The 12906-nt window shown below is 36.6% G+C and overlaps 1 protein-coding gene across 1 annotated transcript in view; it reads right to left on the bottom strand.

Moving 5' to 3' along the window:
- Positions 1 to 12906, bottom strand: part of SNX13 (sorting nexin 13) — a 48468-nt gene that overhangs the window by 10552 nt on the left and 25010 nt on the right. Inside the window, exons 13-17 of the mRNA XM_082479171.1 lie at positions 11042 to 11146; positions 9386 to 9518; positions 8620 to 8657; positions 4114 to 4183; positions 1263 to 1435 (exon numbers count right to left, since the gene is read on the bottom strand). Coding sequence (XP_082335297.1) covers positions 1263 to 1435; positions 4114 to 4183; positions 8620 to 8657; positions 9386 to 9518; positions 11042 to 11146 — 519 coding nt within the window. The remainder of the gene's footprint in view (positions 1 to 1262; positions 1436 to 4113; positions 4184 to 8619; positions 8658 to 9385; positions 9519 to 11041; positions 11147 to 12906) is intronic.

The following is a 12906-nucleotide window of genomic DNA, read 5'->3' on the forward strand; positions in this document are numbered from 1 at the left end:
TGTCAAAACAAAGCAAAGTTGTTGGGAGTTTCTGAGATGCTACAATGAAGCACAGGAATTTCTCTACTTCTTGCAATCTTAGTGCTGGAGGATAATGTTTCCATTTTCTGTAAATTCAAAGAACTCAGATTTCATATTGAAGATTTTTGCTTCCGCCATTTTTTTCTAGTCATTTACTAGTAGGTCAGTTTTAACGACTGCCCCGTATCAGCAGAACATTAACTCACTATACGGTCAGGGAACCCGTAACTGTTTCAAAAGGTCAGGGATTATTCAAAACAGTGAATTAGTTAAAAAAAAAAAACAACAAAAAAAAAAACCAAAAAAATCCATTTGAAAAGAATACAAAAATTGGTAGTTCAAATTTATTGACAGCACACTAAGATAACCAGAAATTCAAAGGGAAGTCAGACTTTCTTTATAATTAATACAAATATTCAACACAATGTTTGCTTTTTTAATAAAGCCTTTTCCATTTTTACTACTGTTGGGACTTTACAATGCCAGCCTACCTGCACAAAATTTGTTCTCCTATGCCTTTCTACTAATAACAGAGTAAAGGGATGTAATTCAACACTTCTGACTAGTTCAAAGGTTATGCAGTCAAATCTGACTTTTCCAAAGGCTTGGTTTAAAAGCGTTTCACCCTCCTCTTTTAAAAGCACTGCATTTTCGACCCTTTTTCATGTCAGCAGGTTCTACTTTGTACTAGCTGGTGAATTACAAGTCTATTTTTTCTTCTTTCATTTTCGGAGAGTTAAGAGTCTGAGAATACAAGTACAGCAATAAAAGGCAGATTGTATAGCAGTACACTAAACTGCCAACAGCTGTCCCTTTTGAGACTCCACCAATCCTTAACATTTCACTTCAAACCTGAATACCTGTTTCCCAAGCTCAGTTTTTATTTCTTAATCTCTGTGACAAATATAACAAATGAAATATGCCACTGTTTGAGACCAACAGCACTTCCATACAAACATTTTAAAGTAAAATTAAGCAAAGGGGGGTGGGGGAAAAGCTTTTTAAGTTCCATTTCTTTTTGTTAGAGCAATTATATAGCCATCAGGTACTAAACTATACAATCGTGCACCTGTAAACTGCTCAGTACAAACAACGTATAATATGAATGGTAAAAAAATGTACGCTTTAATGGAAAAAAAAACATAGTGCTGTAACTCCACATCTTAAGTCACTTTGAGAAAGCCATCACTCATGCCATACCATCACACAAAAAAAGTACCTTTCAAAGAAACCTTAATTACCTGCTCGGTGATCCTCATGTGGAAGTCATGGAAGTCACTGTAGCGTCGATATGTCTTCCATGTCTCTTCACTGTTTGGATTCCGCCGATGGACTGTGATAGCATACAGTGCATATGTCTTGCCGTGATCATTACACACTCCTGCCACAGCATATGGGTCATAGTCAGCATAGACTAGTAGTTTAAAAACAAAAATAAAAAAGGAACAAACAGAAAGAAGGAAGACGAAAGGACACAAATGTGAAGTGAAGAAATGTCTGGAATGACAGACTTGAGAGACAAAAATGGACATGCAAGCAGAAGAGTAAGACATCCCTTTATCCAAAACACCATTTAAGAGATACCCTCCAGAAACTTATTATGTAAACTTAAATGTAGAGATTAAGCAGTCTTAGACAAGTTTCAATGACATGCAAAATATAAATGAAGAACAGAAGAAAAAAGATTTCAACTTTTAAGAATAGTGAATAGATTTTTAAAAAAATAATTTTAACTCAAGGAACTCAAGATATGGGTGAAAGAGAACTGTGAAACCAGAAGAAATTCCAGTCTGCAAAGTACTCTAATCATATTGCAAGAGTTTGTCCATCAAATATTCTCTAAATACAAAAGACAGTGCTAGCAAGCTTTAAGCATTCAGTTTTGTTATTAACACCACCAGTTTGTTATTAACTAAGATAAAAAAATACCACCCACACTCTAAGTCAACGGAAACAATATATACACACACACAAATGTACGTATTCTGTATGTGCGTGTACCTATATATATATCTCATGTATTCTGTGTGTGTACACACATGCATACATTTTACGGAGAAGCCAATTTATAAATGGAAAGAACACAGACAGTTACCTTAAATAGAAGCAAACAACTTTTTGTTTTCCACTGAATATTTAAGTTCTCTTGGACATTCCTCCATCACAGAATTCCTCCCAGTTTAGAGTTTGTTTCAAAAACTTCCACCTAATCTACAGAATATATTGTTTACACTGCACACTGTTTAAATTGGTAACTTATCTCTAAGTATTGAGCCAATACCCAGTAACCACAATTTTCCAGTGGCTAGATGAAAATACTTTTTAATCAAGTCTTGTGAATTTCTCAATACACCCACACTTCATAAAATACACTTTTCCTAAAAAATCATCAGCTCCAACCTCTGTTGTGCTTCTAGCCTTGACTTCTCTCAAGTACAATGCTGAGATCTAAGCTGCCAGGGAGCACCTCTAGGATAGGGGCAGCTGCTGACAGCGTAAGAATTACTCACTAGCAAGGTGAGCAGTGGGCATGGAGCATCCTTTCGTTGCTATTTACCCTCTAGAAGAAGAAAGTTGAGTGCTGAACCCCAAGAGAAAAGAGCAGTCAGAATGCTGCCAAAATACTGTCCAGAAACCCCAGCCTCATGAATGCTGAGCAAGCCCTATTCTCTAAACTCATGTTGACCGCTCTGATGTACAGCCACCAGACCACGTCTCAGGGGCACCGCTAAGTTGCACTTTTACGAGTACCACTTCAGGATAGGAGTGGCAGAAGAAGAAGTTGTCCCAGCTGCCTCTTATGTCATAGCCTTTTAATCGGCATTTATTTTGCAACACAAGACAAGGTGAATCTTCAAAGATTGTGGAGAAGATCTCGTATACACCCCACAGAGTAAAGGGAGGTAATCAGCAGAGGAAAGGAGCCTGCACACAGATGCAAGATGCACCTACTGCTTGTAGCATCCAGAAAGCAGGTACTTGCATTTCTTGTTCAAACATGAGGTGAAGAGGAAAATGTCCAGTTTAATTCTGTTTTACAATATGAACCTGTACCTATCCCCTGGTTCAACTGGAGTATTATGGATTCACAGGGTCAAGGTGAGAGTTATCAATACTTGCTGCCATTACGCCTATAAATTTAACATGATTTACGTGGTTCTAAGTTTACTTTTTTTGTTAGATTAAAACAATGAAACTTCTAAGTTTAATTCAGAAAAAAGTATCACATGCCATTTTAATTAAAAAGCAAAATTGTGATTCTTAACTTTTAAATGATTTTTTCCCTTCCCTGAAGACTGACTACGAGACTTGGATTGCACCATGCTCTCACAGTGGGATAGAGTAACAGAGTTTAATTAAAGTGTCAAGTAGTTGTATTCTTTCTCACAGCTTATGTGTCTGCTATATAAATCTGTAGATTCAACTGTAATGCATAGTAAAATCTACCTCCAAAAAAGTATCTGAAGATTCACAATTTAATTACCCAGTGCAATCTGATCTAACTAGAATATTTGCAAATATTATCTGAGAAGTTTGTTATTTACTCTCATGTAACAAAAATTTTTCATTTATTACTAGGCAAATGATTTGAAAAAGATAACCAAAACTACCACCACTGTAAAGACTGAAGCTTAAATTAAATTAAACTACCTTAAATTAAGCTAAGTCAAATTAGAAAAAATTAGGGGAAAATATTATAGTAAGAGAATTAACCAGTCAGGAATCAGAATTGTTTGACTAGAAAAAAAAAAAAAGAGATGGTGCTTTGAATTTGTTCTTTAAACTTTTTTTTTTTAAATAAATGCTACTCAATAATAAGATTAATGAATGATTCTCCAGAGACAGGAAAAATAACAATACCATAAATAACAAAAATTAAATCACATTGTAAGTATAGATACGTAGTCTACAACCTACAGCACCAATTCTGTAAGGATTTCCAGTACAAAGACTTCATGGGAAATATGAATTAAAATGTTTTATGAGGTTAAAAAAAATGAAAGGATTAGGATTTCAAGGGCCTGTAATATCAAAAAACTCAAAATAAATGGTGGAAAACAAGTAAGCAGCCATCATAACAGATTCACTTACCAGTATCTGAGATGTATGCGTGGAGTTGAACTGTCTCATCAGAAGGGACATTTGAAAGGTCATCTAAAGACTGCAGGGTAGGAAAGAGAGAGGAGAAGGAAGAAATGGGCAAGAGAGAATAAGATCACAGATACATCTCATTTGAGAGATGCTTTTTGATTAATCTATTTAATTTTCAAACTTTCAGTTCACTACACTAATAGAATAGTTTAATGCACTGTAACAATGCAAGTAAGTGTTGGTATTACCTGATTACTAAAGCTTTGTTTTAAAGATTGTAGGGTCTTTCCTTTCCCCTACCAGTTTTGCATAGTTTTGTGGTTACTTCAACATATTTGCCACTTTCATTTGATATCTCAATTCTCATAGAAGTACAGACACAAATAGTCTTTTACTAAGCGTTACAAAAAATATCCCACCAAAAATGCCAAAAACCGAAACACCCAACTCTGGAGATACAGATGTTATATAACAGATCTTTTGGGTTTATCTTTATACCATTCTGTTTTCTTTCAACTGACTTAAAGCACTACACAAAAGTTACAGTGCAGTAAAAGTTGAATAATTTCTCTGCTGTATGTAGAAAACAGAAAACACTTTTCTCAGAAATGTTTTCCCTCGTAAAAAAACAAACCGGTACATCGTTACACAGTATCACAGTATGCTAGGGATTGGAAGGGACCTCAAAAGATCATCTGGTCCAATCCCCCTGTCGGAGCAGGAACACCTAGACAAGGTTGCACAGGAAGGCGTCCAGGCGAGTTTTGAATGTCTCCAGAGAAGGACACTCCACAACCTCCCTGGGCAGCCTGTTCCAGTGCTCTGTCACCCTCACTGAGAAGAAGTTTCTTCTCAAATTTAAGTGGAACATCTTGTGTTCCAGCTTGAATCCATTACCCCTTGTCCTATCATTGGTCGCTACTGAGAAGAGCCTGGCTCCATCCTCATGACATTCCCCCTTTATATATTTATAAACGCTAATAAGATCACCCCTCAGTCTCCTCTTCTCCAAACTAAAGAGACCCAGCTCCCTCGGCCTTTCCTCATAAGGGAGATGCTCCACTAGCTGATTAATCAGCTGTTAGCTGATTAACAACCTGTCTCCCTACTCAATAATTACTGGGCTCAAAAGAAGCCTCACAGGTATTTTAGAGAAGCTTTGCTATGACTTAAAATAAATACATCTGACTACTAAGATTTAACATAATAAAGCTCTGCAAGATTATGGAGTGAAAAACTTGGATATGCAAGTGAGAGAAATGGAGGATGGGCCACTACATGTGATTCTAATCTTAAATTATCAGCTTGAAAAAAAAAAAGATAGAGCTACTTAAGTAGAATTCACAGGCACTGGGATTCCAGCAACTTTATATATTTTACCGTAAAATTATAAAATTCTTCACAGATAAACATTCAGAATGAATATGCATCTATCGGCTATCTTTTATAATTTAACCAAGCCAGTTTAATAGTGAGTTGCCACAACTAGTTACCTAGAATGGGACCTACTGGGTAGCATTGCCATACCTGCGTCAAAATAAAACTTCAATACACATCAATCAAGTTTCTAAAATCTTGTGTGATTACAATCACAACATAGGTTGGACTTGAAAACGTAAATTATTTAAAGACTGGTCTTGCCCCTTCATCTGAATCTTTACTATCTCCATGATATCTCAATGTGATATTTCTCTGCCTTAAACACCCCAATCAGTCTCTACCTAAATATCAACCATGGAAGGCAAGGGGAATAACATTTCTGCTAGAAAGTCTAGATACTGCATAAATGGCATCATTAAAAGGGTCTGAACACTCTATATTTCAACATGTGTTGCAGTAAGGAGTCTCCTAAATATCTTACGACACAGCTTGTACACTTAAAGTACAAAAATCCCAGATTGAAAAAAGGTAGAAGAAAGAGAAGCCCAGCTGGGAAATCTGTTTTGCCTCTGCATGCTATTGTGCTAAAAGTTTATGTCTGTTCAACAGTAAAACAGACTAATTAATGCAAAAATATTTTTGAGAGCAGACATCATCTTTATCTCAAGAATTCCAAAATCTGTAAGTTACAGGATGCTGGAGAGTATTCTGGTAACATATCCTACAATCTTCATTAGACACTTGCTTTTGGTCATTGTTGGATATTGGGCTAGACCTTCTCTGGCCTAGTCCATTCTCAAGAAAGTCACCCTTGAACAACAATAACCCTGTAAGGTGTTCTCTATACCGCAGCAGGCAAATTTAAGAGCAGAATATTACCCAAGACTGATGAATGGCAGGAATTTGTGGAAACTTGGATAAATGCTTGATATTCTGAGAGCTCTAGGATCTGATTATCAGTAAGATGGAAGGGATGTTATTAAAGAAGACAAGTAACAGCCCCTAATAACAGACAAGTAACTGCTCTAATATTTTGTTTGCTACGAAATACTGACATTAGGCTACTGTTATGTTTTTTAAAAGGCATCATTATTTCTTGTCTTGCTGCCTCCCTTCATTGCCACCCTGACAGTTCGGTTTTCTTCTTGACAACTGAAGGAGGTTCAAGCTGATATATACTAATGACTCCCAGAAGTTCACCCCAGCTATTTCTGCTGCCATTCAAGGTCTTGGATATGCAACACCTGTGTAACAACTTCTATTTACTCAATGCAAAAGCAACATGTGAAGCTCACATTATGGATCCATTTAGATGAAACCTGCAAGAGTCTATAAATATTCTACAATGGTTTTATACCCCCAAAATATGCGCCACTGGTTTCATATAGTAGATTAATGTGTCAAATTAAAAGGCAGAAATTAAGAAGGTATTTTTGTAAAGTAACTTTACCTCAGAGTAGTTTTGAGCCTCTCTTCCAAATAATCTTAAAATACTTTCTTACAGTGAAAGCATAAACTGCAGGGGATGTATTTTATAATGGAAACTTTAGGAACCACTCAAGACTTTCTAGCTAAGTTTGAAAAGGCCACATGAAACTAAGCAGCAGATAACCACTAGCCAGATGAGCCATTGCAATGACAAACCCCCATCCATAAAACACGACTTCACTATATCAGAACATTCTTAGAAAAAGTACTTAAAAAACATTTGAAAGATATTTTTAAGAGATTAGTTAATCAAAGGAATCTCTTGTGAAATGTTACCAGAATTGTATGTAAATTTATAAAAATATAGCTAAATTAAGTTTTCCTTCTGCATTGGAGTTTGTGTAAGTTGTATAAGCTGATCACCTCCCCTTTTCTTGCTATCTCAAAAAATAAACAAGAGGAAAACAAAAGGAAAAAAAATCTCAAAAAATAAACAAGAAGAAAACAATAGGAAAAAAAATCCAAACTTCAAAACAAATTAAAATAAACAAACCCAAACAACAAACAACCCCCACATGGAAACACATTTACATTTATGTTAAATGTGTTCCTTTACAAAATAAACTCTATTCCTCTGCGTGCAAGCATGATATAACCAATAAACTGGAACTCCTAAGGAGCTACAGCATCTTCCAAAACTGAATTAGAAGGGCCTATGAATCACATAAGTCAGGAAATGACATGCAGATTGCACTTTTCTAAAACTAAAAGATTTGGAAAAATACTCTCATGTGTACAATTGAACCTTGCATATCTCCGGCTTCGCTACTTATAGTCTTGTCGTGGTTTGGGCCAGACTGGCAATTGAGATGAACGACTGAAGAAACAAGTAAGAGGGAGGGGAGGAAATTCACCAAATTTTTTTTATGATTTTTCCTTTTTAAATAACTGTGATTTGATTTTCAGTTTAAAACATTTCAAACCTTATAAGATCTACGTGGGACAGATATTTGAAAAAAGTCTGGTAGAAGGATAGAGTTCTCTTCATACATATGCAACTACTAGTACATGCAAAAGCATATGTCAAATATTTAGGTACACTCATGTAACAAAGAAAAGGTTCTGACAAACTGACCCAGTCAAGAACTGCTTAAAAAAAATAATACCGAAATCAGCTTGAAATTGGTCAGACTACAAAACAAATATTCATATTTTGTATAGATAAACTCCAGATACTTTCCAAATCAACTCCTAACTCCAAAAAAACCCACAACCAACCTGTAAAAATGTAATTGCTTCACTTCACAGTCTATTTCATTTCAATCCTTCAATTTCAGTTTCAAAGGATTTGTTTTCACCTATTATTACCTAACTCCAAATTTATTTCTATTTAAAAAAACTAACAGGGATAAGAAAGTGTGCTTTGCATAAATTAACTATAGATTATTACTGTTTATCTGAGAAACAATGCAAAATTTCATTAAACACAGGGGAAAGTACAAAAGGGACAGTTTTATCTTACAGATTAATTGATATTTTATGTGTGTTTCAATTTGATCCCAGAACTTTTTCAGGAATTAAACTGCAGTCAAGTAAAACCTCTGGCGCACATAGTTTAAACTATTTTATAACACTTTGCATAGTGTTGAGGGGAAAAAGTAATAATAATTAAAAAAAACCAAAAAACAAAGCACTTACCAGATTTATGCTGCCAGTAGGAGACCCATTAAAAGATTCTGGGAGCAGTGAGGAAGGGAAAAGAAAAAAACAGGTTAGAAGATTTTGTATAATGCAGGGCCACACACAAGAAATACCAATGCAAAGACAAACCATTATGGAAAATAACGCACAACTGAGGCATTGGGCAAAATATTGTACCCAATATATAAATACTTCAAGTTTCCAATAAGGTCACCTAAAGGAAAATTAATGTAAGCTTATACAGCTATAGATATGAATTAAATACTTCAGAGATCATTCCTGTCTGTGAAATTGCTTCAATAAGGAGTCAGTCAGTTTAATAGTTAAACAAATTTCCATTAGATTTGTACATCGGATAACAAGAACAATTTGGTTGCTTTAAAAAGGCACATCTCCTATGTACTTTATATTTCCAGATGAAGAATAGTTATGTATTAAAACAACCCAGCATGTTGAAGAACCTCAAATATTTTTGAATAAAAACTGAGAATGAAAGAATTGCATACTTATTTTAGCGACACACTTGTTACCAAGACTTGACAAAAAATTTACATGAGATTACTAAAGTTACTACAGAAAAAACCATTTGATTCCCAACACAATTTACAAACAAAAAAAAGCACAAGGAGGAAACATTTTTAACCAGAGATGCTACAGGAACTTTTTGATTTCTCAAAACCAGTATGAATAATTTTCTTATTTTCATTTTAAAGCAGAGAAAAGAACAGTCCCAGGAAATCCCTCCTACAGATATAGAGCTCACCTCCTTCACCATCATCCGATCCTCTGAAACTAGGATCCTTCAGCATATCCAGCTCAGCTAACATACGCACGTACAACACATTCTGTTTGAACGAAGGGTAGAATCTTTCATCTCGCAGCATCAATTCGTACACCTTATTGAAATAAAAATGTCATCTTTAGAAATACTTATTACGTCTTTTAATTAATCAGACAAGCTTTCATAAATTCTACTCGACCAACATGTATCTGTGCATTCTATTATGTGTCTCTGGGTTTCCTTTAAAACCCTAACATGAGGTTGTGAAATTTCAGTTAAGGCTTACTCTTAATGGAAAGGTTATGAGACCTAATTGTGTTATAAGTATAATACAGACTCAGAAATTACCTTTCTAACTAGTGAGACATGCACATATAGGAAGGAAAGTAGCACATTAGCTGAGAAAGTTTCCTTCCTCTCCTCATAACCCTTCCAATTGCACTATAAACATATTTGGTCTTTACCCATTTCACAACAGGTTATCTCTCAGAGTCCTTCTTTGCTGACAAACTATAAATGCAGACCTGCAAACACTTAGGGGGAGAGGTGAGAAGAGGGAAAGGAATGGAGGGAAGACACCACATACTACTTTCCTGCAAGTTTCCAGTTCACCCAATACAGTACAGCCCTACCTCATAAAGATTCAACCACACCACCTCAAAAAGTTATACAGCCTATACAATGACAATATATATACACATATACACACGTGTATCTATACGTAGTGGGAATTAATCCATTATGTTTGGATATTCATGTCAACTCTAGAATATTTTAATGATGAGTTTTTTTCATGGAACACTTTGTACAAGTGCTATCTCCTAGTAAGAACACAAAAAAAAATAATCATGCAGGTCTGAGGAAGTCAGTTTCTGAGAAATTTATGCTCTTCAGCAGAAACTACACACAAGGCCCTTGTAACCTACTTTGAGCAATACAGATTTCACAAGGTGTCTTCATTAGTCTTAAATGTGAGCCTCAAGTACAATAGAGTGATTCTAAGTTTTACAGTTCATATCACTAAATTTTAGCATGAATGAGAACATTAAGTTAATGGCCTAAAATAAAAACCTCTCAGACTGGGTATATAATTTACTGCCACATTATTAATCATTCACTTAAAAAAAAAAAAAAGTCTTAGACTTAAGTGATAAAGTCTACATATGCAGGCAGTAAAAAGTCTGTTTTATCTTCAGTACTTGATGCTTCTGAGTGCCGCACCGTGCAGGCTTGAAGAAACAGAACAGTCAAATTAACTTCTGGAAAGAGATATAGAATTCAACGTGGTAACATGCTTACATCCAACTTTGAAAGAGCGCTAAAACCAGACCAAAATTGTACCACTTTGTTATTCTACACAGGCATGTTTTCTTAAATTGGTGCATAAACACAAATAATAATCCCATAATTCTAAATTGTGCTTCATAATTAATTTCATACAGGACACCTACACTTTCTGTCTATGGCTAAACAGAACTTGGCAATTTAGGGTATGATTTTTATAGAACAGGAAAATGATAAAACAGGTTTTAGGTTTCAGATATTTGAGTTCCTTCTCCCTTTTTCAATGGCTGTAGTGACATTTAATACTCTAAAGAATTCACAATTCTTATGAAATAGAGGATGAATAGAGTATACCTTTCTCTGAATGTCATCAAAGATTTCAGGTGTTGGATCCTCATGGTTCAGTGTTTCTGCCAGTTTTGCTACTAAGTTGTCATCAATATTAACTCTTGGAGATGCCTGTTATAGAGATTCAAATCAACTTTTGCAGCATAAAAATAAGAAAGTTCCTATTTTCACAAAGAAAATCCAATACAACTCTGCAATCCTCTAAGTAAACTAAATTTCTTCTTGATGAGTATCTCTAGAACTGTCTAGAACACACAACAGGAGTCAGACCCCCTCCTGCCCCCCAAAATAAGTTCAGAGTTTGTATTTAAACTCAAAAATTTCAGGATTAAATACTAAGAATCACCTCAAAAACAAGTTATGCACATTATTTTGAAGCAGTATCTAAACCAGATTCATTCAGACTTAAAAAAAATATTTTATTTATTTATGAATAAAGATCTGGATTCAGAAATGAAGAACAAGACAGAAAGAAAGTAAATGGATGAAGTCCTGAAAAACGCGAGGAAAGGCTAACAGTTTGGCAACTCCACCAATTTCTAGAGAGATTACCAATACTGTAATCATGGTAGCTTTTTATACAGACTCTATTACAGCTGCCAGCATACTAACTATATCAGCCATCAGATTCCACGTCTTCCCTGGGTATGACATATTTCAAACCACTGCCCGTTAAGCATTCTTTTAGACGGACCCAAGTTCACACACTCTCCCGTTTTTCTGTAACAGAAACAGGGAGCCACCACTGAACCAGATCCAACATAGCTCACTTGATCTATTAAGCACAGCTGAGTTCATTGGTTTTGGAACAGCTCCGGTGTTAGGTGGCTTCTGACTTCAAAATGGTGAGCATTCAGTCAGTCCAAAAACCCACCAGAGCAACCTCTGCACAGTCTTTACACCACCATGTCAATAGACTACTGAGGTGAAAAAACAAGGTGAAAGAAACGATGCAGAAAGAGAAGCATCCTGTAGGCAACCTAGGAGACTGCCAAGTGCAGGTTAGTGCAGAGTCCTGCACCTGGGTCAGGGCAACCCCTGGGCAATCCCTGGTTATCAGTACAGGCTGGGGGATGAAGGGATTGAGAGCAGCCCTGATGACAAGGACTTGGGGGTACTGGTGGATGAAAAGCTGGACACGAGCCACCAGTACAGGTTAGGGGCTGACCTGCTGGGAAGTAGCTTGGAGGAGAAGGATCTGGGGGTTGTGGTAGACAGTAAATTATCCATGGCCCAGCAATGTGCCCTTGTCGCCAAAAAGGCCAATGGAATCCTGGGCTGCATAGGGAAGAGCGTGGCCAGTAGGTCGAGGGAGGTCATTCTCCCCCTCTACTCGGCACTGGTGAGGCCACAACTGGAATACTGTGCCCAGTTTTGGGCTCCCCAGTTCAAGAGGGACAGGGAACTGCTGGAGCGAGTCCAGCGAAGGGCAACTAAGATGATTAAGGGCTTGGAGCATCTGCCTTATGAGGAAAGGCTGAGAGAGCTGGGACTCTTTAGCCTGGAGAAGAGAAGGCTGAGGGGAGACCTTATTATGGCATACAAGTATCTAAAGGGTGGGTTGAAGGAGGATGGAGCCAGGCTCTTTTCATTGGTTCCAAGTGACAGGACGAGGGGCAATGGGCACAAGTTAGAACACAGGAAGTTCCGTTCAAATACACGGAAACAGTTCTTTACGGTGAGGGTGACAGAGCACTGGAACAGGCTGCCCAGGGAGGTTGTGGAGTCCCCTTCCCTGGAGATTTTCAAGACCCGCCTGGATGCAGTCCTGAGTAATGTGCTCTAGGCAATCCTGCTTTAGCAGGAGAGTTGGACTAGATGATCTCTAGAGGTCCCTTCCAACTCTGATAATTCTGTGATTCTGTGATTCT

The sequence above is a fragment of the Vanellus vanellus genome (assembly GCF_965231255.1).
Source record: "Vanellus vanellus genome assembly, chromosome: 2".
Lineage (NCBI taxonomy): Eukaryota > Metazoa > Chordata > Aves > Charadriiformes > Charadriidae > Vanellus > Vanellus vanellus.